The sequence below is a fragment of the Hypanus sabinus genome, chromosome 1, assembly GCF_030144855.1.
Source record: "Hypanus sabinus isolate sHypSab1 chromosome 1, sHypSab1.hap1, whole genome shotgun sequence".
Lineage (NCBI taxonomy): Eukaryota > Metazoa > Chordata > Chondrichthyes > Myliobatiformes > Dasyatidae > Hypanus > Hypanus sabinus.
In genome coordinates this window covers 195,421,445-195,449,126 of record NC_082706.1, presented here as the reverse complement: position 1 = coordinate 195,449,126, position 27,682 = coordinate 195,421,445, and the positions used below count along the sequence as shown (strand labels likewise).

At 41.2% G+C, this 27,682-nt stretch overlaps 1 protein-coding gene across 1 annotated transcript in view; it reads left to right on the top strand.

Annotated features, from left to right (window-relative positions):
• The window catches only part of csmd3b (CUB and Sushi multiple domains 3b), a 2,186,187-nt gene that overhangs the window by 2,148,708 nt on the left and 9,797 nt on the right, over positions 1 to 27,682 (top strand). The window contains exons 65-68 of the mRNA XM_059983996.1: positions 1,572 to 1,637; positions 2,925 to 3,083; positions 19,990 to 20,099; positions 22,941 to 23,028. Of these exons, the coding sequence (XP_059839979.1) occupies positions 1,572 to 1,637; positions 2,925 to 3,083; positions 19,990 to 20,099; positions 22,941 to 23,028 (423 nt within the window). The remainder of the gene's footprint in view (positions 1 to 1,571; positions 1,638 to 2,924; positions 3,084 to 19,989; positions 20,100 to 22,940; positions 23,029 to 27,682) is intronic.

Below are 27,682 nucleotides of genomic sequence, written 5' to 3'. Positions count from 1 at the left end.
TTAAAGAAAGAGCATCTTTGCTATGGAAAGTTGCTCAGCACCAAGGAAATAACAAGAGTGATAGAAAACACAATAGACAGTTAGAACAGAGATGAAGAGGAATTTATTTAGCCAGAGTGTGGTGAATCTGATGGAATTCATTGCCACAGACAGCTGTGGAGGCCAAGTCATTTGGTACGTTTCAAATGTAGTTTGATAGGTTCTTGATTAGGAGCGGCATCATAGGATTGACTGTTAGCTTCATTAAAAGGGCGTAGCAGGACTTGACTTACATTAGCCCCTGTCCTTTGTTTGTGATACAGGCAACGCTATGAGCATTGGTGCCTACCGTCCATTATAACTCCAATGACCATTGTTATAAGCAACTGATCATGGCAATACTATAAATTGGTTTGATGCATGAGCGTGGCTTGATATTGCATGTGGTAAGCTGAAGTTAACACTACCCAATCAGCTCCTAAAGAGGAGTTGTAATGAGCTGGAGCAAGTGCTAGTAATTATAGTATGGAGGAGTCTGACCTGGGGTAAACTGAAGATTGGCATAACATGGGACAGTGTACAGTACTGTGCTGAAGTCTTAGGCCCATGTATAAAGCTCGGGTGTTGCCAAAATCTTTTGCACGGTTCTGTACTTGTCAACATAGAATGGAGAGTAAGTTTGTAAATCTGGCAGGAGTGAAGGCAATGGCAAGGGTGGGAGAGGTGTGGGACAGGTGGAATGCAGGGATGGGAAATGGTGAGGCTGCAGTCGGTTCTGCATTGAGGCACCAGGCAAGGTCATTTGATTCCAAACAATTGGCTTATTGATCTCTCTGCTGCTTCCTGATCCCTCAGCTTTCCCTTCCCCTTTTCCCAAACATGATTCTCCTCTCCCTGTACTCCCTTCCCACTTTCCTTCCACAATAGGGACCCATATCAGAATCAGGTTTATCATCACTCACATATGTCATGAAATTTATTTTTTTTACGGCACCAGTACAATGCAATACATAAAATTACTTCAGTACTGTGCAAGTCATAGGCACATTGGCTGTATACATGTGCTTAAGACCTTTGCATAGTACTGTAGATAGTAGTGCTGTTAGGTACCATATATTGCATCTATTTTTACTTTTTAATTGAATGAACCACCTTCATATGGCAACAGGTTTTTGACTTTCTTCCTGCCCTTATATCGAAGTAAAACCCAGCACAATGTGTAGGATTTCACCAGACACAAGGGTGAACTTTTACAGCAGAGTCATCATTTGTGTAATCATTGTGGGCTTCCCTGCCTTTTTCACAAGAATGACACGAAGGCAACTTCTCACGAGAAAGCTCGAAGTGGCTAGATCACTTCATTTGAGTGGCACATCTACATTTCTGCATGTTTTTCACAGTTACCTTCTCTAACTTAGGAGAAAACCTGAAATAACTCCTGATGTGGACGCTTGCCCAGCTTCACTCGGATCCCTCTGATCTCCTGCTGAAGTATAAATTAACAAACTGGTGATCTTCCATGGATTATGCTGATGAATGTATGAATGTTTCTGTCAATAATGTACTTCATACTTTTATTGTCATTTTCATAGCCGGTTCAAAAAAATCGGAGAAAAGCAACAGACCCTCAATTGGAACGCCAAGCCCCAAACTAAGTGGTAGGTTGACTTCAATAAAAATTAACATATTCAGCTGCCTCACGAGACATCGACAACAGGTGATTTCTCGGCTCCTCTGTATGTAGTTTAGCTATCAAGTTATTTAATTTACAATTCATCTCAGCTTGACCTTTTACACACCCTAGAGTACAGCAACAGCATATTGAGCTTGACCTCTGCAATATCTGAAATTTAAAGACAGGACACAGTACACTATACTAAATTATATAACATGTTTCATTCAAAATAAAGAAAACCTATCGACAGGTATAGGCAAATGCAATCCTTGAAGAACATAGAGGGTATAAGACAGTCCTTAACAAAGAAGATAGGAGGGCATTAAAGGGCCAAGTAGATTCACTGGCAAGAACGCTGACCATGTGCGTACATTCCTGTAATATCTATGACTTATTGATTTAGGAATACTCCTGAAGACAGAAATTAATTAATAGCCCTCATACTTGTAACTCAAATTCACATTTTCTTTATTGAAATCAATTTTTTATGGAATTTAGAATTAAAGTATTTTTAGATGTGGAAAGTACATAGATTACTGTGTAAAAGTAAATGAATTATTGAATTGAACATCTCACCAAAAGTAATGTGATAAAGAACTACTTTTAGCCGGCTATAAGAGTCTAATGAAATTAATGTGGTCATTCTCAATCCTGTCCTCAATAACTGTGAAAAACCATCACAGATTTGTGTAATTTAGTGCCTAATTGCCAGTCTTATTTGCAGAAGCCAGATTATCCATGGTTCATTAAAGGACATTGTTTTGAAATGTTGCTTAACACACACACACGCATACATGCATACACACACAAACACAAAGTCTAAGATTTTAGCCCCAATACCACAATATACAATACTTTGTTTCAAAAGTGGGAAGTCGTGTGTTTATTTCTCTTGCACTAATATGCACAATATTTGGTATACAAAGCTTTGAAAAAAAAACTTATTCTACATACGATAGAACACTGCAGCACAAAATCAGGCTCTTTGGCCCATCTAGTCTGTGCCGAATAGTCATACCACAAAGAATTGTATAAAATGGTGAGGGATTTCAACATGTGTAGGGAAGGCAGAAAGGTAGCAGCACACCACAAATTTGTTTGATATTCTGATCAAAGTCCGGTGAAATTAATATTTTATATTGTGTAATTGTTGATTCTGTCTGTTCTTTTTCCCATGTGCCCCATCCAGTTGGATTCCCATATCTTTCATCGTGTATTTTAACATTTTATATTTTCTGATACATCACCAAAATATTTTTTAAATTTTCAGTTCCAGATGATGTCTTTGCTCCGTACTATATTTGGAAGGGATCTTATAATTACAAGGGAAAGAAGCAGCCCATGACATTGACAGTCACGAGTTATAACACTTCCTCGGGCAGAGTCAATGCCACCCTCATAAACAGCAATATGGAGCTACAACTTTCAGGTACAGACCTCACCATTATCTTCCTACCAAGCTGCAATGAATAGGGAAGACATTTTGTTTTTTTGTGACACTAGCAATTATTTTTCCAGCTACTTCCTTCTGAGGCAGAATCAGAATCATATGTATTATCACTAGCATATGTATGCCATAAAAATTGTTGTTTTGTGGCAATAGTATGCTACAAGACATAAAATCGCTGTAAGTTGTAATAAACCAGTAAATCATACAGAAGAGGATTGCGAGGTGGTGTTCATGAGCCGATCAGAAATTTGGAAGTGGAGGGGAAGAAGCTGTTGCTAAAATATTGAGTGTGAGTCTTCAGGCTCCTGATGGTAGTAGTGAGAAAAGGTTATGTTCCAGATGGTGAGGGTCCTTATTGATGGATGACATCTTCTTGAGGTACCACCCTTTGAAGATGTCCTCGTTGGCAGAGTTGTGACTGTACTGGAACATGATCTAGTAGGATTTCTGGTCTTCAGCAACTATGAGCATGTTGATTCAGTCTGTAGCAGCCTGCTGTCCACACTAGCTGCAACCAATTAATGCAGGTGACCTTGGGCTCAAGTCTTACTTTCCTATTCTGCAAAGCCCTGCTGCTCACTTACCTAAATATGCTGAAATAACTTATAGGTTGGCGCGTGGCCAAGTAGTTAAGGCATTGGTCTAGTGATCTGAAGGCAGCTTGTTGTGTCCTTGAGCATGTCACTTAACCACATATTGCTCTGTGACAACACTGGTGCCAAGGTGTATCGGCCCTTGCCCTTCCTTTGGATAACATCGGTGGCATGGAGAGGGGAGATTTGCAGCATGGGCAACTGCCGGTCTCCCATACCACCCTACCCAGGCCTGCGCCCTGGAAACTTTCCAAGGCGCAAATCCATGGTCTCTCGAGACTAATGGATGCCTATTAACTTATAGGTTTTAATTATCACCAATACAAAAAGTTGACTGACCACATAGGTTCCTTCTGAAGCAGAATTAGAATCAGAATGAGTTCTGATGAAGGTTCTCAGACTGAGACGTTGACTCTTTATTCTCCTCCATAGACGCTGCCTGAATTGCTGAATTCCTCCAGCATTTTCTGTGTGTTGCTCTAGATTTCCAGCGCCTGCAGAATCTCTTGTGTTTATGACTCTATAGCTTTTTTTCTGCCTAATGGTCTCTGATGTTTCATTATGTTCCAGAGAAATGGACCGCTTGTCTCAATTAATCATTGCATGTATATATACTCTGAACTAGCCTTCTCCTCGTTTAATACCATCTTCTACTTATATCACCTTTTAAAAAAAGTGTTTCAATGTCTCTCACATTTCTTCAAATCTTTCCTAATGCATCTGTATCCTATAGAATTAAAAATCTATAGAATAGAAAGAGGCCATTTTGGCCGTGTTTCATGCTGACCGAAAGATAGCTGGTCAGCTGATTCACTTGCTGGATCTTGGTCTGTGGTGTTGTGGGTTATGTTGCATCAAGTGTTCATGCAGATACTTTTTAAATGTGACTGATATTTTTGAGTGGTAATGTCACTCAAAGGGCATTTACAAATGATCAAAATGTGTTTGCATAATTTATTCTAGTTTGCATTCCATTGTTCTTCTGATGCGAGCACTACTGTTTGTTTTATTGATAATCGTTTTGAAATGTATGATCTGCTTCTACTTCCACATATTCTTTCTTGACGGGTTTTGTTAACAAGTAAAACATATAGTGTACTGTGCAGTACTGTGCAGATCTTCTGGGCACCCTAGATCTTTTTATATGGTTTCAGATGGTATGGCCTTCACAGAGCCCTGATTGCAACATCATTGAGGCTGTCTGGAACTACCTGGAGAGACAGAATTAAGCAAGACAGCCAAAGTCTGCAGCAGAACTGTGGCAAGTTCGCCAAGATGCTTGGAACAACCTGATATCCATTTTTTTTATTAAACTACATGACAGTGTACCTAAGACTATTGATGCAGTTTTAAAGGCAAAGAGTCACAACAAGTATCCATTCAATTTAGTTTTGTTTTACTATTTACTGCCTTTTATAGTAAATTTTTGGATATTTAGAAACTTTTCATTTCATTATTTATGAAAGCATCTTCACTTTACAGATCTTTTTTCATATGTGCCTAAGACTTTTGCACAGTGCTGTATTTGTTCCACCTGTGTCATGTCAAATAACGTATAGAAATGCTCCAAGATTTGTTAAGGATAATCCATTTTTTTTTATTAGAACTGAAGTACATGTCATCAGAAAAGCTCAGATTTCCAGGATTTGCAGATTTCCTCTTTCGTGACCAGAAAAGCAGATCTTTTTTTTACAGTAACTAAAACCAATTTCCGACAACTATTTAACTTATATCCTGCACATCTTGTACATCTCGCACAATCTCTCATGGTCCTAGAACACACCCTACACAATCAGCAAAGCTTACCAACATGTATAGTTTCTGAGGAGGCTGAAAAGAGCTGGATTCTGCACATCTATTCACTGTCAATGTCACCCCAGTTTCGGATATGGCCCAAGTGCGGAGTGACAGACACTGAAGCAGGTCGATAGTTCACAGACTTAAATGCAAAGAGTGTTAAAGGGAAAAGAAAACAATAAATATTAGACCAAACAGGGCCATTAACTAAAACTCTCAAATAGAAAACAAAGCCTACACTGCGGCTGAAAAGAACAAATAAGAATAAAACAATTACCGCTAGTCTTCAGAGTCAGTAGACTCGACAGTCCAATTTCTCAGGCAAGGAAGAATGCAAACAGGCAGCGAAGTGTTTCTGTGTCCAAGTCTCAACAAATACTATGATGGAATGAATGGAGCTAAATGCTATCTCAATGAAATAACAATTAGCTGACATGTGCATATTCACAAGTGCAATTGCCATATCTACTGCGTGGTTGTGACAGTCAATCTACAGATACACAGTAGAGAGCATCCTAACAAGCTGATCTTCAGATGTGGCTTGTTTTTTTTTTTGCTTTTATTGATTAGTTAAGGATACACTCAAGCAGACAGTAAGGCTCTATAATGGTAAGCTGCCGTAAAAGGGACAGTTCATCATGAAAGATTCTGCCACCCTGCTCATGGACTATTTCTCTCACTTGTGTTAGGAAGGAGGCTACTTGGCCAGACCACCAGACTCGAAGACAGTTATTTTCCTCAAGCAGTAAGGCTGATAACACCTCAACATAAACTTCTGAAATGGAAATCACATTTGTTAAATTTATTAGAGTTCATTGAAGATATTACCAATAAGGAAGATAAAATGGAACCAGAAAATGCAATATGTTTGGATTTATAAAAGTTACGTGCTATATGAGAGAAATATGGCACAAGTTAAGAACCAATCATATTGCAAAGAATTTTTGGTAAAGCTAGAGGATGGGTTCACCAACAATAAAAACAGAATGAGGATGATGGATCATTTGATGAGCTGTATAAGCGTAATTCCAAGAAGGTCGGAGCTGGAACCTCATCCATGTACAATCTGGAGTAAATGCATTGAAGTGAAGAGGTGCATTGCAACCAAGTTAAACAAAAGACATTTCAGAGGAGTTGTGAGGAGGACTGAAGGGTCTATAATGAAGAAAAGAAATATGGAAAGGGCAAGAAATTGCCAGATGAGATATAATGCAGGGAACATGACGTTATCATAACACAGATTATAATTAATTAATTCATTACAATTGTGACAAAATAATTCTAATTGTTCAGAAATTCTTCCTAATCTTCTTATTGTACTGTACTGTTTAGAGACTGCAATATTCCTCTGCATACAGCCAGATATTAGCACTGGGCAACACACACAAAAAGATGGATGGACTCAGCAGGGCAGGCAGCATCTATGGAGGAGAATAAGTAGTCGATGTTTTTGGTCCGAGGACTTGAATCAGGACTGGAAAGGATGAGGGCAGATGCCAGTAAAAGAAGGTGGAGGGGGAGGAGTACAAGTTAGAAGATAAAAGGTGAAACCAGGTGAGGGGTCAGATAGGTTGGTAGGGGAGGGGTGTGAAGTAAGAAGCTGGGACAGGATAAGTCAAAGAGGTAAGTGGCTGAAGAAGAAGCAGTCTAATAGGAGAAAGGAGTGGAGACAAGATATTTCCAGCATCTGCAGAAACTCTTGTGTTTAGATATTAACATTCCTTGATTTTAACAATGGCCTTAATTAATATCCAGGGCTGCAGAATTCAGCACTTTGGGACTCTGGATGCTGAATGAGATTCAAATAGCAATATGTATAAGCACAATAATTGTCTGAATTGAGTTGTCTTGCCACTGTATTGTTAAAGGTATGAGGATATTCAATCTCTGTGTGGCCCATAGGTGTTCAAGCTGAAGAGTCATGATGTCATTTAGTTTGTAAAGGAGACTTGAAACCAACTAACTAGCTCTGTCTGTCTGTACCTGTTTCCCAAATCCCATTGATAAACATATGGTCAGAAGTTATGAAGGACATTTTTACCAAGTCCTATTTGAAAAGATTTTCAATTGGTTAGTTGATAGCAAATGATTAGTCTCCACTGGTTACTGATTTAAAAGCCCCTTCAACTCATGAGGTTGTGCTGACTCTTTAACATATTCCAAGATTAATCTAACCCATCCCTCCTACATAGCCGCAGGCCTCATGGTAGCGCAGTGGTTAGCAGTTTAGAGTTCAATTCTAACGCAATATGCAAGAGGCTTGTATGTCCTTCCCGTGAATGCATGGGTTTCCTCTCAAATTCCAAGGAAGTCCATTGGTCATTGTAAATTGTCCCGTGTTTAGGCTAGGGTTAAATAGGTGGCTTGCTGGAAGGGCTGCACCATGCTATATCTCTAAACAAATGCAGAAATAGCCCTCCAGTTTTCTTTCATCCATGTACCTATCCAAGAATTTCTTAAATGGCCCTATTTTATCTGGCACTACCACCACCCCACCACTCTCCGTGTTAAAAAAAATACCTCTGATATCCCCCCTTAAAATTATGCCCCTTATTTTAGCATTATGCTCCCTGGTATTACTTTCTCCCAAATGTTGGTGCATCAGGAGGTTTCTTCTTGGAGTATAACACATACCTGGGAGGAGGAAACAAGGCATTTGGTGAAGGAAGGAAAGGCCATTATTGGGAAGTAAGTGGGAGTCAGCCTGCAGTCCAGTTGAAGTATCCTCACTGAAACATTCCAGTTCCTTTAGCTACATGAACAATATCCAAAGTGATCCGGTCAACTCTGTCCGTGTTAAAATGGAGGAGATGCTGGTTTCAGTGAGTTTTCCATTCCACAAAATGCCCTTGGGACATGTAATTTTTGTTTTGCACTTTTTATTCAGAATAACACAAACATTATGATCCTTTACATATTAGATTTATTTCTGGAAATTAATTTCTCAGAACTTCTTGCGGGGAATTTATTCTAACCTTTCCTCAGCTGGTAATTCCTGGGGGATCAGATTATCTAACTAATGTTTACAGATATCTTTGTTCTGTTATGAAACTCACCAAGGTACCAAAGAAACAATACCTTTGGTTACAGAGTAGATCAGAATTTCATTTTCCAGTTATGCAGTATTGCATTATTAATGTGTGCCTTTATTGTTTGCTCCAAGGATCAATCCTTGCTTCTCAGTCTCGTGTTTCAGTCATTAAAAAATGCATTAGGAGGCTCGCTGTGTCCCTAGCAGTCGATTAAGACTAAAACCCATCGGGGCAGAACTATGCTATTCCACCCAACGAGTCAGCTCTGTTTGATCATGGCGATTTATTTTCCCTCTCAATCCCTTTCTCTGTTAAATTTTGATTTAAAAAGTGAGGTACTGAATTCCATCTTCTGATTCTGCAGCCCTGCAGTTATAGTTCTTAAGTCTTGTTTTCAGACAAAGGGCTTCAGATATTTCTGATTCCGATAGATTCCATGTGCATGTGAATAATAAATCTGAATCTGAAATACCTGAGATATCAGCTGTTCTTGTTTCCTACCATCCTTCTACCTACAGACTTACTTATTGTGTTATTAGCATTTGACCAAGTCATTTAAAGGTGCAGCAAAAAGCAATGGACCAATCTAACTCCACTAGCAATAGCTTTCTGCCATGAAGGAATTCATAAACTATCTCTTTGCTTCAAGCCACTGTATCAGTGTTGAGTCCAAGTGGTTACTCTCCCCTGGATTCTATTGGCTTTTATTTTTCTGAAGAGCTCAAACATGCAGAATTCTTAAAGATTCTCACCCAAGCTTCCATCCTGCATTTCATCACAGTTGCCAAGTACTATTTACTTAATGGATGACTTTGACCTTGACTAACTTGTCCTCATGCATTCTTCCTGCCTCCTGTTTTTCTCATTTAAGCAGCTACCCATTTCCTTCTGTTTTACCGAATTGTCAGTTTGCTGTGTTCTGAAGTACACAGTAGACCTTCCAAATCTGTATATTTAGAACATGTGTAGAACATTACGGCACAGTACAGTCACTTCAGCCTATGGTGTTGCATCAATCTTTTAACTTACTCTGGGAACAACCTAACCCTCCCCTTCTACATACCCTTCCATTTTTTTCCATGATGCATGTGCCTAAGTGTGTCTTCAATGCCCCTAATATATCTTCCTCTCTTAAGTGTCTCTAAAGCATTTCAATAGATTTCAGAGGTACATTTAATGTCAAAGAAACATATACAACGTACATCCTGAAATTCTTTTTCTTCACAAACATCCACAAAAACCGAAGAGCGCCCCAAAGAACGAATGACAATTAAATGTTGGATCTCCAAAGCTCCCCCCAAGCACAAATAGCAGAAAAGCAAAGACCACCCCCACCCCCACCACCAGCAAAAAGCATCGGCACCCCCCACCGAGCACTCAAGTGTGCAGCAAAGCATCAATAAAGACACAGACTTGCAGTACCCCAAAGACTACTCCTTCACTCGGTATTCAACACATCACAGGCCACAATCTCTCTCCCTAATAAAGGAAAAAGAGGTGTCCCCTTTTCACAGCAAGAGGATAGATGTAACAAAATAACTCACTGGTTTGTAGTGTTAAAAGGGTGTTACGTTGGTTTTTCTGAGCTCTGTGACTGACTGAAGAACTTGGGTCTCTGGGCACACAGCCCCAGCCAACTCGCTGCTTTCTATCCTCTGTGTACTCCCACGACATATCAGGTGGTGGCACCCGCCTTGAATCTGCCCCCCTCCAGAACCACGAAAATCCAGCACCCTGAAGGTGCACCCTTCCAGGCCACATCCCTGGGAGATAAAAAAAAAGCAGCTGGTCGTGGGGACCTGAGAGCAAGTCACATTTCCGCAAAGAACCGAAGTCAGCACATATCTCCAGGTCAGGGTCTTCAAAAGAACCTTGAAAGGGAAAAAAGAGATATCAAGGATAGAAATAGAGTTATTTCTGAAGGTACAAGCAAAGGAGTCATCATTAGGAGTCATCACCTAATGATGAGGCCATCGTCCTCCTAAGCTATGTCCATTAAACATTTGACTGGTTCCTGGATAATTTGTCCCATTTTTTCAGTGTCATTATTTTTTGAAGTTTGACTCATATTCCTGATGCAATTTTTATCCTACATTTCAACTCAGTTCCAACGTTGTGGCTTCCAAGTATTGAGAATTCCAAGCTAACTGTGTTAGAATCGGCCCTTGTCCTCTTTGGGGTCACAATTCCTTAATGCTTTGCAAGAGATCGCCCTCGCTCAATCTCAGGATAAATTCTGTGAATTCTTCGCCATGATTGGTGACTACCCTACCAGCTTCACGCTTTCACCAATTTAGTTCTCTTTTTGCAGAACTCAATCTGACCATTCACTCAGCAATTCTTCCTGGTATTAAAAACAGCTAATTCAGTTTACATATAACCATATAACCATATAACTATCACAGCACGGAAACAGGCCATCTTGGCCCTTCTAGTCCGTGCCGAACTCTTAATCTCACCTAGTCCCACCTACCCGCACTCAGCCCATAACCCTCCACTCCTTTCCTGTCCATATACCTATCCAATTTTACCTTAAATGACACAACTGAACTGGCCTCTACTACTTCGACAGGAAGCTCATTCCACACAGCTATCACTCTCTGAGTAAAGAAATACCCCCTCGTGTTTCCCTTAAACTTCTGCCCCCTAACTCTCAAATCATGTCCTCTCGTTTGAATCTCCCCTACTCTCAATGGAAACAGCCTATTCACGTCAACTCTATCTATCCCTCTCAAAATTTTAAATACCTCGGTCAATTCCCCCCTCAACCTTCTACGCTCCAATGAATAGAGACCTAACTTGTTCAACCTTTCATCAAGACTGGCCATTCAACATGAAATAACTACAGAAAAATCTACAAAAATGATTGGATACAGCCCAGTCTGTCACAGGGAAATCCTACCCTACCATGACGAACATTTAAATGGAGTGCTGCCACAAGAAAGCAGCAAGGACCCCACGATCCAGGCCATGCTCTCTTCTTGCTACAACAGTTAAGCAGGAGGTACAAATGCCTTAGGTCCCACACAACCAGGTTCAGGAGCAGTTATTACCCAGCAACCATCAGCCTCCTGAACTGCATGTATAAATTCACTCATCACAACTCTGAACTGATTCTACAACCTAGGTTCACATTCAAGGAATCCACAACTTACATTCTCAGTAGTTTCACTATTATGCAAAACTCTTGGACACATATACTAGTGATCCTAGTAATTTAACGTATTGAACTGTACTACTGCCTCAAAAAAGAAGCCATGACGTGTGTGATGATGATAAACCTGATTCTGATATGGGTCTCTATTGTGGACTGAGAGTGGGAAGGGGGCAGGGAGAGGGGAAAGGGGAAGGGAGATGGGAGGGAGCGGGATGCACCAGAGAAACATTTTGTAATGGCCAATGAACCAGTTGTTTGGAATCAAATGACCCTGCCTGGTGTCTCATGGCTGGGTGTGTCTGCACCCAAGCCAACCCCCAACCCTAGCGCTCCTTCTCTGCTACCTATTCCACACCACTCCTCCGGCACTCCACCCTCAACCATTCTCAACATCCTTTACTCCCATCAGATTGACAAACTCGTTCTCCACTCCATGTGTGCAAAAAATTTTGGGTACCTCAGCTATGTGCCTAAGACTTTTGCACAGTACAGTATATTGTTTTCACAATCTGTCTTTTTGTGCACGTTGGTTACTTTTCAGCTTTTGCTCATGTATAGTTTTTTTTATAATTCTACTGTATTTATTTTTCAATAAATGCCTGAAAGCAAATGAAGATCAAGGTAGAATATGGTAACATATACGCACTTTGATAATAAATTTTACTTTGACAGAAATCTTCCAGAGATAACAATTATTCTGAAACGTTGTTACTAGGAAGTTCACCCAACACTGTATTTTGCTCTCTTGCTCACTTTCATCACAAATTAATTTCCTTAATTTTTCTGACAAGTTCTTGCAGCAACAACTTCTGATTAATCTTCCTTAAGTTTCTTCCTGGTGTCACTCTTCCTGCTTCTACATATTCCTCTGGTCCTACAATCACAAAATTGATTCAGTGTCTAACATGTAGGCTGAGAAATTAAATCTCTCAAGCTTGGTATTTAGAAGAATGAAGAGTGATCTTTTGAAAGCATATTAGTCATGCAAAAAGAAAGCAAAAATAGTGAAGCAGTGCTCATGAGTTCATGGTTGGTTCAGAAATCCGACGGCGAAGGATAACAAGCTGTACCTGAAATGTTGAGTGTGTGTCTTCAGGCTCTTGTTCCTCCTCCCTGATGGCAGTAATGAGAGGAAGGCATGTTCTGGGCACTGGGGGTCCGGTATGATGGATGCCACCTTTTTGAGCATTGCCTTTATAAATGCCCTCAATGGCGACTTTGATGTTTTCCAGCACTGAGAGAATCTTGCACAAGAAGGGCTTCGAGATAAGGGGGCTGTTATTTAGAATTGAGGTGACTGGAATTTCTTCTCAAAAGGGCAGAGAATCTTTGGAATTCACTACCCTGTAGCTTTGTTAAGATAAGTGAGGAGTATAAAGAGGGAATTTTTGACAGATTAGTGAACTGCAGTTTTCATGACATGAGTATAGTAAAAGAGATGAGACTAGGGACAGATCAGCCATAATTATATTGAATGGGTGGGCTTGAGGGCCTACACCTGATCTTAGCTCCTTGTTCAAGCATATTATAGATGTCAACCTCTTCTCGGGTATGTATCACCCTCTAGGGCCATGCAGTATCATAGCAGTTAGCACAGTACTTTACAGCGCCAGCTGTAAGATCAGGGTTCTATTTCCACTGCTATTTGTAAGGTGTATAATATATGATTTCCCCGTGACTGCGGTGTTTCTCCGGGTGTACTGGTTTCCGCCCCCATTCTAAAAGGCATGCAGTTAGAGCTGGAGAATTGTCAGCATGCTATACAGGGAGCATGGAGTCACTTTGCCTGCGGCCCCCAGCAAAATTCTCGCTGATTTGATCTGACTCCAATGACACACTTCACTGTTATTTTTTGATGTACGTATGACAAATAAAGCTTATCTTCAATCCTTTTTATCCACCCTTTTATAGATCAGTTCAAGTCTGATTTGGCTTGATCCAAGCCCAGAAATACTATCTCACTGTTTTTATCACCTCCCCTTCTTCTCTTAATATTCACCTTAAAATCCAGCACCCTTCTCTCAGGAGCAGCATCGCAGTTAGCATAACTCTATTACAGTGCCAGTAACCCAGGTTCAATTCCTTCCACTATCTGTATGTTCTCCCCATGGGTTTCCTCTGGATATTCTGGATTCCCCCCGCATCCCAAAGACGTACAGGTCGGTAGATGAGTTGTTCATGTGGGTGTAATTGGGTAGTGCAGACTCATTAGGCAGGCAGGGCTGTATCTTTAAATCAGTCGACAAATAAAGTAATTAGTAATGAATAACAGTGATCATGCAAAAAAATTACCGGCCTTATTTATTTATTTTTTATTTATTGAGATACAGCACAGAGTAGGCCTTTCCCCCAAGTTAATTTAAACCTACTCACAGGATAATTTACAATGTTCAATCAACCTACCAACTGGTACGTTTTCGAACAGTGCTTTCTTTGTGCCAGTGCAGCAAAACTCTAATGAACACTTTCTGGCCATTCAGAAATCGCAACGGTTCAGATTTCAGTAGTTTCCATTCTTTTGCCTACGTTCCATTGTTTTCTCTCCGTTCCCCGGGTTGCAAGGTCACACATTCCCTTCCTGTTCACCGAGGCCACAGTTCCCACGTTCCCTGACCACTCACAGGAGCTACAGTTTCTGTGCTCTATATCAACTCCCAGGGCCCCAGCTCCAGTATTCCATGCACAGTAGCCAAGTCCCAAGTTCCAACACTCTCCACCAACTTGCTAGCATTCAGTTCTTGCCCTCCTGTCACTCAACAGAGCCCTATCCACACTCACATCCTGCTCACTGTGGCCCTGATTCCTTCGCTCACCTTCTATAAATCAAGGCCAGAGTTCTCACACTCCCTTATCTTCTCTGGGACAACCCTTCCTGAGCTCCCTTTTAATTTGCCTGGTCTTATTAGCTGAGCTGCCTTGAAGCTTAAAGGGCTTGCTGAACCGTTACTGTTACATTTTTGTTTTAAAGTGGATTGAAATGCATTGAATTATTAAAATAATGTTCTATACACAGAAAATCTGTTAGTCTAGCTCCACTGATGTCTCAAGCATGCAGATTAACTGAGTTTTACTGCAATAGCTAATCCTTTTGCTGATCTTATCTTATTTTTTGTCCGGCATCTAATTTTGTATAACTATTTCTTTGTAAAGTATATGGGACAATTTATGAAGGCATAAAAATGTTCTTCTTGTTATCCAGCTGGAACTGCAACTTTAAACAAATTAAAACATACTGGAAGAACTCTGCAGGTCAGGCAGCATCTATGGGGAGGAATAAACAGTCAATATTTTAGAATCTGGACAGGAAGGGAGAAGAAATCAGAATAAAAAGGTGGTATGATGGGGAGGGAGTCCTAGCTAGGTGATACCAAGTGAGGGGGAAGGTAGGTGGATGAAGTGAGAAGCTGGTGCATGATTGGTGAGATCAGGTGAGGGAGAAGGTGGGTAGATGAAGTGAGAAGCTGGTGCATGATTGGTGAGATCAGGTGAGGGAGAAGGTGGGTAGATGAAGTGAGAAGCTGGTGCATGATCAGTGAGATCAGGTGAGGGAGAAGGTGGGTAGATGAAGTGAGAAGCTGGTGCATGATCGGTGAGATCAGGTGAGAGAGAAGGTGGGTAGATGAAGTGAGAAGCTGGTGCATGATCGGTGAGATCAGGTGAGAGAGAAGGTGGGTAGATGAAGTGAGAAGCTGGTGCATGATCAGTGAGATCAGGTGAGGGAGAAGGTGGGTAGATGAAGTGAGAAGCTGGTGCATGATCGGTGAGATCAGGTGAGAGAGAAGGTGGGTAGATGAAGTGAGAAGCTGGTGCATGATCGGTGAGATCAGGTGAGGGAGAAGGTGGGTAGATGAAGTGAGAAGCTGGTGCATGATCAGTGAGATCAGGTGAGGGAGAAGGTGGGTAGATGAAGTGAGAAGCTGGTGCATGATCGGTGAGATCAGGTGAGAGAGAAGGTGGGTAGATGAAGTGAGAAGCTGGTGCATGATCGGTGAGATCAGGTGAGAGAGAAGGTGGGTAGATGAAGTGAGAAGCTGGTGCATGATCGGTGAGATCAGGTGAGAGAGAAGGTGGGTAGATGAAGTGAGAAGCTGGTGCATGATCGGTGAGATCAGGTGAGAGAGAAGGTGGGTAGATGAAGTGAGAAGCTGGTGCATGATCGGTGAGATCAGGTGAGAGAGAAGTGGGTAGATGAAGTGAGAAGCTGGTGCATGATAGGTGAGACCAGGTGAGGGAGAAGGTAGTAGTTGAAGTGAGGACCTGAGAGGTGATACGTAGAAGTGGTAAAGGGCTGAAGAAGAAGTAATCTGATCGAAGAAGAGAGTGTACTGGGAGAGAAAGGGAAGGAGGGAAGAGGGAAAGGGAGTAGAGCCAGAATGGGAAATAGAAAAAGAAAGAGATGGGGAGGGAGGAGAAATCATCAGAAGTTAGATAAATCGATGTTCACGCCATCAGGTTGGACACTACATAGATGGAACATGAGGTGTTGCTCCTACAACCTGCCCTGGCAGTAGAGGAGGCCATGGACAAGCATTTTGGAATGGGAATAGGAATGGCGAGTGGATTTATATGGTTGGCCACTGTAAAATCCTACCTGCTGAAGAGAGAGCAAAGGTACCCGACAACATGGACCTCAATCTACATCAGGTCTCACTGATGAAGAGGAGGCTACACTGGAAGCACTGGATGCAGTAGATGTATATGGTATATATGTATTTTAGTAAGATATCTGACAATGTTCCCTATGGTAGGCCTATTCAGTAAGTCAGGATGCACGGGATCTAGGAAATTTAGCTGTGTGGATTTAGAATTGACCTGCCCACAGATGGCAGGAAGTATTAGGAGATGGGGCATATTCTACCTGGAGGTTTGTGGCCAGTGATGTTCCACAGGGATCTGTTCTGGAACACCTGCTCTTTGTGATTTTTATAAATGACTTTGATGAGGAAGTGGAAGAGTGGGTTAGTAAGTTTGCAGATGGCACAAAGATTGGTGAAGTTGTGGGTAGTGCGGAGGGTTACAACAGAACATTGATGGGATGCAGAGATGGGCTGAGAAGCAGCAGATGAAGTTCAGTCCGGAAAAGTGTGAAGTGATTCACTTTAGAAGGGTCAAATTTGAAGGCAGAACACAAAGTTAATTGTAGGATCCTTAACATTGCCAAGGGATCTTGAGATTTATGTCCAAAGTTGCTTTGCTAATTGATAAGGTGGTTAAGAAGGCGTATTGGCTTTCATTAGAGGGATTGAGTTCAAGAGCTGCGAGGAAATGTTGCAGCTCTCTAAAATTCTGGTTAGGCCACATTTAGAATATTGTATTCAGTTCCAGGTCACCTCATTATGGGAAATATGTGGAAGCTTTAGAGAGGGTGCAGAGGAGATTTAGCAGTCAGTTGTGGAGAGCACTCTCTTCTTTGTGGTGGCGTGCTGGGGAGGCAGCATTAAGAAGTGGGACGCCTCACGTCTTAATAAGCTGGTAAGGAAGGCGGGCTCTGTTGTGGGCACAGAACTGGAGAGTATGACATCGGTGGCAGAGCGGAGGGCGCTGAATAGGCTACGGTCAATCATGGAAAACCCTGAACATCCTTTGCACAGCACCATCCAGAGACAGAGAAGCAGCTTCAGCGGCAGGTTGCTGTCAATGCAATGCTCCTCAGAAAGGATGAAGAGATCATTACTCCCCAACGCCATTCGGCTCTACAATTCAACCACCAGGGGCAAGACATGTTAAAGTGCCGGGGTTAGGACTGAGCTTAAGTTACCACTCAATGCACTTCAGTAAACTATTTAAGAACTTTTTAAAAGCTATTTATTAATGCTTTTTGGGAGGGTGATTTTAGATGCATATCATATTTATACTGAGTTAAATACTGTATGTAATTAGTTTTGCTACAATAAGTGTATGGTACTCTGGAAAAATGTTGAATTTCCCCTTGGGGATGAATAAAGTATCTATCTATCTATCTAGTATGATGTCTGGATTACGAAGTGTGTCTTGTGAGGTTAGAAGGGTGGGTTCCTGCAATGGTGCAACGTTCTGGCAGGGTGGTGAAGACAGATAGATCAGGAACATTTAAAAGACTCTTTGATAAGCACATACTGTAGATGTATGAACAATGGAGGACTATGTGAAAAAGAAGGCATAGATTGATCTTGAATTAGGTTAAAGGGCTGAAGGAGCTGTACAGTCCTGGAATGTTCTAATAATATGACTTAGTGCATAGTGCATTTATTAGAGCAGTTGTCTTGCAATTTGCGGATTCCACCAACTCCAAGATGATCTCACCATCAGTCAAAATTTTCATTCTCTTCCCCTTTCTAGGTCTGCTCTCCCCAATTACAGCTCTGTGTCCCAAGATACCTTCCCATGCAACCAGAGGAATGACAACATCTATCCGTTCTCCTTTTATTTTCCAACCATCCAGATCCTCAATCTATTATTCCAGATGTACCAATAATTACCTTATGTTTCTTCCAGTCCAGCGTTCACAGTGTGACCTTCTCTATACTGAAGAAATTAAGCACATTCATCCCTCTTCCTTGAAATCGTTGGTTTATCACCTGATCTGTCCAAACCTATCTCCATGTGGGCTTTTGTCTTACACCACATTCCTTCTCTCAGCTCAGCTTTGAAAACCATAAGTCCTCCACTCGCCTTCGAGTTGTGAATTAGAGTCACTGACTTGTAACTGCTGATTGTTTTCACTTTCCACAAATGCTCTTTGACTGGCTGAGTTCTTCATGCATTTCTTCTTTCTGAGCCAGATTTAGTCCTGTGCGTGGATTGCATGTAAGAAGGTCCAGAGGATGTTCACAAAAATCATCCTGGGAATGAAAGGGTTAACAGATAAGCAGTGTTTGATGGCTCTGGGCATATACCTGTTGGAGTTCAGAAGAAGGTGGCAGGAACTCATTGATACCCACAGGAATATTGAAAGGCCTAAATAGAGTGGATGTGGAAAGGATGATTCCTAGAGTGGGGGAGTTGAGGACGAGAGGGGACAGCCTCAGAGTATAAGAACATCCCTTTAGAACAGTGATAAGGAGGAATTTCTTTAGCCAAAGGGTGGTGAGTCTGTGGTATTCATTGCCTCAGACAGCTGTGGAGGCCAAGTTACGGTGTATTTTTAAAGTGGAGGTTGATAGTTTCTTGATTAGTAAGGGTGTCAAAGGTTATGGGGAGAATGAGGTTAAGAGGGATAATAAATCAGACATGATGGAATGGTGGAGCAGACCATGGCCAAATGGCCTAATTCTACTCCCATATCTGATGGCTATTTTATATTGCCCTTTGGCTTGTAGGCAAACGGTAGAATCTGAAAAAAACTGTTGGGAAAATGGGTAGAGTAAAACAGGATTTGTGTAAATGATTTATTGGTTGTCGCTGTAGTATCAGTGAGTGGAAGGGTGTGGCTCCATGCTATATAATGCTACATTTCTACAACACGGTAAGCTTTATTCTCAAGCCCATGGGCAACTTAAATGTAATAAAATATGAATAATCATTGTGGTCTGTGAGATTTGTTATGCACAAGAGATTCTGCAGATGCTGGAAATCTTGTACACCACACACAGATTTTTTGGAGCAACTCAGCAATTCGGGTGGCATCTATGGAGCGGATTAAACGGTTGACTTTTCAGGCTGACAAAATAAAGGGAAGAAGGAGGGGCACCGGAGGAAGGTGATGGGCAGGAGAGAAGAAGTGAAGGGGTGACAGAGTAAGCAGAATGATAAATGGAATGCCTTGATGTCACCAAATTCAGGTTGGAGGACCAGCAGCTCATATTCCATCTGGGTAACCTCTAATCTGATGACATGAACATTGATTTCTCCAACTTCTGTCCATTTCTTCCCCTAACTCCTTCTCTCTTTTCCCATTCCCCTTTCTCCTCCTCTTCTCACCTGCTCACCACTTCCATTTGGTTTCCTCCCTTGCTTTCTTCCATGATCCATTGTCTTCTCCTATTGGATTCTTTCTACATTAGCCCTTCACCACTTCCATCTATCCCTCTCCCAGTTTCTTACTTCATCCCTGTGCCCCACCCACCTGTCTTCCCGCTCACCTGTTCTCACCTAACGCCTGCCAGCTTCTGCTCCTTCCCCTCCCCCCACATCCTTAGTCTGTTTTCTTCCACTTCAGTCTTGATGAAGGATCCCAGTCCAAAATATTGACTGTTTTCCAACCTGTAGATACTGCCTGACTTGCTGAGTTCCACCAACATTTTGAGAGACATTTGTCAAAAGCTTATTAATGGAAGTTCACAAACTACTTTTTCTACATTATGCTTCATCTCTGCTCACCCTTTCAGGTGTTTATAAAAGTCAAGAAGCACGTCTTATGCTTCTGATGTACCACGTGGTAACACCTGATCAAACGTCTGTCAGCAAGATCACAGACAAATGGGCCATGGATGGTTATGTAAGTATGCTCCACCTGTCTAGTTATAGGAGTCACAATTTTGCATTGTATTGAATTGAAAGAAATGAAAATGATTGTATTTTTCTTCTTTTATTGAGAAAGCTTTTGAGCTTGTTCAAAGCAATTAATAGCATATTAACTGCTTACTTTACATTACTTTTTAAACTGAATTAACACTTAATCAGCAGTAAAATCTATCTTCTGAAGTACATATACATAGAAATAAAATCTTCAGAGATTTGAATGAGACTCCTAGATACCTAACTCACTTTAAACCATTCCACTGCACTCAAATCCATACGTGGTGCAAGAAACAACTTGTACCTTTACATTAATACTTACCACTTGCCAGCACTGTTTAAGGTGTTCATTATGTGCCATGTCATATGAAGTGGCACATAATAACCAACTGAAGACAAAGTATTAATTGCAGAGAAAATGCAGAGCAGACAGACAAGAAGTTAGGGTTAGACAATAAGGTAAATATTTAACAATGTTTACTGAGAGGTCAAGATTCCATCTTATTGTATTTATCATAATCAGCATCATGATGTGCCTTGTGTATGACATGGGTGATCTTGGTTTTTCCATGACCATGACTGTTCTCAGCGAATTTTTCTAGGGAAGTGTTTTGCCATTGCCTTCTTCTGGGCAGCATCTTTACAAGGCAGGTGATCCCATCAACACACTTTAGAAATTGTCTGCCTGGTATCAGAGGTCACCTACCCAGGACTTGTATTCGCCACCCATTCATACGACCATCCACTTCTTGCTATCATAGCTTCACCAGACCCTGACTGGGGTGCTAAGCAGTTGCCACAACTTGCCTAAGGCTGACCTTCAGGTTAGCGTAGGGAAAGAGCACCTTGCGCCTCCTTTGGCAGAGACCTATCTCCATCTGCTACCCTCTCACCCTCAAAGATGAAAGCTTCCTGTAAGCTTGTCTGCCGATTTTGATTAGTAACAATTCACTTAATTTGCTAAGATGTGAATTTCCATGATAGCATAGCAAGCTAACATGTAGAATTACAGCACCAGTGACCCGGGTTCAGTTCTGCCACTCTGTGAGGAGCTTACCCATTCTCCCCATGACCACGTGGGTGCTCAGGTCTCTTCCCACATTCCAAACATGTATAGATTTGTAGATTGGAGGTGAGTTACTTGCAGGCCTGTTACCATGCTATACCTCGAAATAAGTAAGTAAAATCAATGAATGAATTAATAATGGATAGGAGTGACAATGTGATAAAGAAAGGAAGAAGTTGATCAAAGCTCTCATTTTTTCTCTCCCTGTCTATAGAATTACTTCTGTCTCTGCTACTGCCTATTACGCCATGATCGTTTAGGGCAGCAATGAAAGTTTTCCATCTCTAGCGGTGTTTAGGGCTTCCTTCGTCATGTCAGTAGCTCCGTTTTTACCACTGTCAGTCATACAAGTTCCAGGTAGAGACTCAGGAATGCCGTCACATTCAGATGTAAAAGGGCAACCTTTTGGAAATGAAGTAAGGGAGGAATGGTGAGGCCGCACCTGAAGTACTGCATGCATTTCTGGTGTCCTTACTTGGGGAAGGATGTACTGGCTTTGGAGGTGGTGCAGAGGAGATTCACCAGGTTGAGTCCAGAGATGAGGGTTTTAAATCCCCCCTCATCTATTCCAGGAGAGATCGAGTCGCCTGGGACTGTACGCGCTGGAATTCAGAAGAATGAGAGTAGATCTTATAGAAACATATAAAATTATGAAAGGGATAGATAAGATAGAGGCAGGCAAGTTGTTTCCACTGGTAGGTGAGACTAGAACAAGGAGACATCGCCTCAAGATTCAGGGGAGTAGATTTAGGAAGGAGTTGAGGAGGAATTGCTTTTCTCAGAGAATGTGGAATGCTCTGCTACAGACAGCAGTGGAGGCCAAGACCATGGGTATATTGAAAGCAGAAGTTGATAGTTTCCTGACTGGTCAGGCATGAAGGGATATGGTGAGAGGGCAGGTGTATGGGATTGATTGGGATTAGCCACGATTAAATGGCAGAGTGGACCCAATAGATTGAATGGCCTAATTCTGCCCCTATGCCCTATGGTCTTGTGGATTCTTTCTTGTTATTTCCATAACAGTTCTGTTTGACCAGTGAGGGTTGTTAGCCCTGAGCTGAACCCCTGAATCTGGAAAACCAGTGGACCAGACTTTAGTCTGGCCTCCACCCTTTGACCTATTCAGCATGGGTGACCCTGACTCCCGCCAACATATTTCTCTGGGTCATTGAGACACACAAGCCTTCAAACCACAACAAGGTTGTGGCCCTCATGGATGATAGGATTATATCAACATCCTTAAAAAAAAATCCTCTGTCCAAGTATTTTTCAGGGACGATCAACACTGAACTATAAAATACCTCTACCAGTTTTAGCAGGTCCTAAGAAGTAACCAAGAATATGAAGCCCACTTGGATTATTTCAATCTGTAATTTGGAAATGGTACACACATTATGATCTCCAGTGTCAATACATCAGAATGAGTTCACATTATTAATGCAGGAGCCAAGAAAAGCTTTGAGTTATTTCTATTGGTTTATAACTGTGTCTGGAGAATATAAAACTTATAACACTGCACCTCAAGTGGGAGGAAGTTTTATGGTCCATTAGCACTGGCATACACCTATTTTTTGTAAATCATTCAGCATGTGGCCGTGAAATAATAATGAAAAAAGAACCAGTGCAAAAGATGAGATCATTCATCTGGGTACATTTTTCTCAGTTTTTCTCTGCTGTGGTTGAAATTTCAGAAGTCCTTCATCACTGCTCTTCATCATAATTAGTGATAAATGTTTCCATTTATTTTCTAATTAGGTATCTGCTGAACCTGATGGCGCCACATATGTCTTTCAAGGATTTATACAAGGTGAAGATTATGGACAATTTGGAGTCCAGCGGCTAGGTAAGACAACATGATTTAGCTAAGAATGGTGGTAAAGGCAGAAAAATGAAGTGTATTTAAGAAACTCTTAGAAAGGCACATGGATGATAGAAAAATGAAGGGCTTTGTTGGAGGGAAGGGTCAGATTGATTCCAGAGCACATTAAAAAGTTGATGAAACATCGTGCGCTGTAGTCGACTATGTTTGTTGTTCCATGATTTGGAAAATAAAAGGATCACAAATCAGAAATATTCTCCCTTACTGCTAATTATAAATCAGGTATTTTGGGAGAAGTTAGGAGTCTAAATATGATTTGCAGACAATAGATTCGATGTTGATATGTTTTGCTGTCAGTGAGTGAAAGAAGAAAATAACGAGTTACCCTCTGCAGCAGTTTGTGTTCATTCTCAATTCAATTCAATTCTGATCACTGTTCAATGATTTACTACAATAGAAGATCATACCATGGGATGGATTATTCTCAAATCTTATCGCTTCATAAGGCAGCTGGTTTTATAACGTTGCACCATTCCAAGGTTACCCTCTCCATAATACATTTACTTGTACCATAAATTCAGAAACGAACAAATGATTTTTTTTTTCTCTAGGTGGCAGTTAAGTTGCCACATTTTATCTATGAAAACTAAATAAATTCTGCTGCATTTGTGTTACTGGTGAGGATTTCAATGTTCTGCCCTCCCTCTGAATTGATGAGAACCCGCTTTCCTGTTATTGGAATCCATTTAAACAAACATTCAACATGCAATCATTTTCATGCTGCATTTACAATGGTAAAATATATTATCTCATCGTAGATGCAATATATTGCTAACTACAAAATGCACGCTTTGCTCTCCAGGCCTTGAGGATTATGACCCCAAGTGCCAAAGGGCATGAGGGGAGCAAACACATTCAAACTTCACTAGGAAACCCTTCACTACTTTACAACACACACAAGATTCGGGAGGAACTCAGCAAGTCAGGCTGTAGCTCTGAAGAGAAATGAAAAGTCAACGTTTCAGGCTGAGACTCTTCATCAGGAGTTGAAAGAAAATGGGCAGAAGCCAGAATAAGAGGGTAGGGGAGGGGGAAGTGTCTGAGCCGGCAGGAGATGAGTGAGGGGAAGTGGGGTGGAGTAGGAGGCTGACGGCTGAGTAAGTGGAAGAGCTGAAGGCCTCTTGAAGAAGCAGACTGATGGCAGAGACTAGTAGACCACGGAAGAAAGAGAAGAAGGAGGGGAACCACAGGGAGGAGATGAAAAAAGAGAGGAAGGAGGTAGAAAGAATTAACAGAAATTTCTCTGCCCTCTCTCTTTCTCTTTTTCCATTCCTCATTTTGGGGCACCTCTCACCTCTTTGTTTCTCATCACCTCCCACTGGTTGTCCTCCACGTTGGTCCTCTGCTCTCTCCTATGTTTCTTCTTTCCTCAGTCATTTACCTCATCCATCTATCACCTTCTAGCTAGTTACCTCATTCCCCTACCCCACCCTTCCATCTTTCCCCTTACATGGTCTCACCTACCACCCTACACCCCTCCCCTCCATCGTCTTATCTGGCTTCTGCTCCCTTCCCTTCCAGTCCTCATGAAAGGGCCTGACTTAAAGGTCTTGACTGTTTATTCCCTGTGTATGTTGCAGTGGGGAAGAAGCTGTTCTTGAAGACTCATTCAGCAGGAAATCAAAAGATCAGGCAACGTCTATGGAGGGAAATGAGCAGTTGATGGTTCAGTGTTCGGATGAAGTATCTTAATTTGAAAAGTCAATTGTTCATTTTCTTTCAGAGATGCTACCAGACCTGCTGAGATCCTCCAGCATTTTGTGTGTGTTTTTCAGCATTTCCAGAATCTGCAGAATCTCATGTGTCTATGATTTGCTCCTCTGTTGCTGTGATAGTTTCTGTCAGGGAAGTGTGTCATTAAAGGTGACTTCCTTCTGTAGAAAATATTCAGAAGTTATACTCCTTGATTTTTAACCAGTCTCCCATTTTTGTGGGGGCTGGTATTTGTTTGTGTTCTTGCGAGACATAAACACCAGAAAGGGTGAAATCAATCCAGTTTCCACGCATATCTCTTACATTCAAATCTCCAATGATGAGGTGTAATCCATTAGCTTCGAACATGCAGTTGATTGTACCAGTCATCCACATTTCAGGCCAGAAGTTAAGTCAAATCTGTAGCAGCAGAAAAGTGAAAAAAAAAATACTGGGACTGTTTTCACATCATAAAGTAAAATCTTTAAAAATTTTAAGAAATTTTTATTTCCCACTCTCAGTCCACAATAGAGACTCATATCAGAACCACATTTATCATCATTCACATGTGTAATTAATTTTTTTTGCAGCAGTACAGTACCATGCATAAAATTACTACAGTACTGTGCATAAGTCTTAGGCAGTCTAGCTATATATATATATATATATATATAAAAATATTCCTTCAAAGCATCCTAGCCAATAGGCATAGAACATTAGCTTCATGTAAAATGGTGCAATTGCAGCTTCACTTTGAGAATGTCCTGACAAGCTGCGTCTCCATCTGGTATGGGAGCAGCCGAGCATCAGACCGTATTACACAGGGCTCTTTGTATTATCAAGGATCCCACCCATCCATCCAGCATCCTCTTTGACTTTCTACCATTAGGCAGGGGACTCTGATGCATAAAAACAAGAATGGACAGGATGGGAAATAGTTTGTTCCCACAGGATGTTAGGCTTCTGAACTCCCAGCCGCATTGCTTTTGAAGTGTCATTGGTTAATCTGTTCTGTACCTAACAGTATTTAATTTATGCACTTTAGTTTGTTATTTATGTGAGATTCATTTGTAGATTTTATCCTTACTTTCATAAGTTATTGTGTGATATGTTTTATGTCCACTACTGTGCTTTACACCTTGACTCATTTTTATACGTTATTTGTTTATATATATTATATACTTATATATAGTTAAGTTACAGCAAACTTAACTTCACTTCCCTTCAACAAAAGTGGTCAATTAACTGATCTCAACCAGACCAGATGATGTTTCTTGCAGTATGTTTTATTATCACAGGATTTAGAAATCTACCTCACTATCATCTTGCACTTTATTGTTTACTTGCCCTGCACTTTATCAGGGGTTTTTACACTTTATTCTTCATAGCTCCCACTCCCATGATGGAGAAGGCTACACAGCATTTATGCCAGGGCCACCAGACTCAAAAACATTTACTTTCGCCGAACAGCAAAGCTGATCTAAACCTCCACTCATTATCCCACCCCTCCACCACTACGTTATCATTTCCTTATGTACATACACTCCTGTACAGATAACCAATCTATGTATCTAAGCTACATTATCCATTTATATTCATTGTATTTTCTTTTTATTATTGTATTCTTTATCCTGGTGGGTATTTTATATGTTGCATTGGATCTGGAGTAACAAGTATTTCATTCTGCTCTATACCTGTGTACTGGAAATGATATTACACCATATTGATTTGTCATTGTTTTACTTGAATGCATTGTGTGATGAATTGATCAATATGAACAGTATGTAAGACAAGCTTTTCACTGTAGTTTGGTACATAGACTATAAGATCCAGGAGCAGAGTTAGTCCATTTGGCCCTTTGAGTCTGTTCCATCATACTATCATTGCTGATTTATTATCCCTCTTGATCCCGTTCTCCTGCCTTCTCCCTGTAACACTTGGTGCCCTAATTTGACCAGAACCTATCAGCCTCCGCCTTAAATATATCCAGTGAATTGGCCTGCATAGCTATCAGTGGCAAAGAATTGTACAGAGATGTTTCCTCATCTCTGTTCTAGATGGATATCCCTCAATTTTGAGGCTGTGCCCTCTGATCCTGAACTCCACCACTGTAGGAAACATCCTCTCCACATCCACTGTATCTAGAGCTTTCAGTATTTAATAGGTTTCAAAAAGATTTCCCCCCTCATTTTTCTAAGCTCCAGTGTGTACAGGCTCACAGCCATCCAAAAATCCTCATATATTAACCCGTACATTCCTCGGATCATTGTCATGAAACTCCTCCAGATCTTTTCCAATGCCAGCACATCCTTTCTTAGAAAAGAGACCCAAAACTGCTCACTATACTCCAAGTACGGTCAACCAATGCCTCATAAAGCCTCAGCATTACATCCTTGGTTTTGTGTTCCATTCCAACATGGCCTTTGCCTTGCTTACCACTGACTCAAACTTGCAAGTTGCTCCTCTGATTTTTGAATTTTCTCCCCATTTAGAAAATAATACTTGCCTTTATTCTTCTGCCAAAATGCATGACCATGCACCTCCTTACATTATGCTCCAACTGCCACTTGTTTGCCCATTCCCCCAATCTGTCAAAGTCCTTCTGCAGACACCCTGCTTCCTTAGCATCACCTGCCTTTCCACTTATTTCATATTGCCCTCAAACTTAGCCACAAAGCCATCAATGTGTTCATCCAAATCACTGACATGCAATGTGAAAGGAAGTTGTCCCAACACCAGCTCTTGAGGCACACCAGTAGTCATAGGCAGCCAACTAGAATACGTCTACTTTATTCCTTCTGTTTGCTTCCTGCCAGTCAGACAATCTTTTATCCATTTTTCCCCATAATAACATAGGCTCTTATTTAGTTAAACAACCTCATGTGTGGTTTATTTTATTGGGTTTCTCCAAGTATCCTAAAACCTC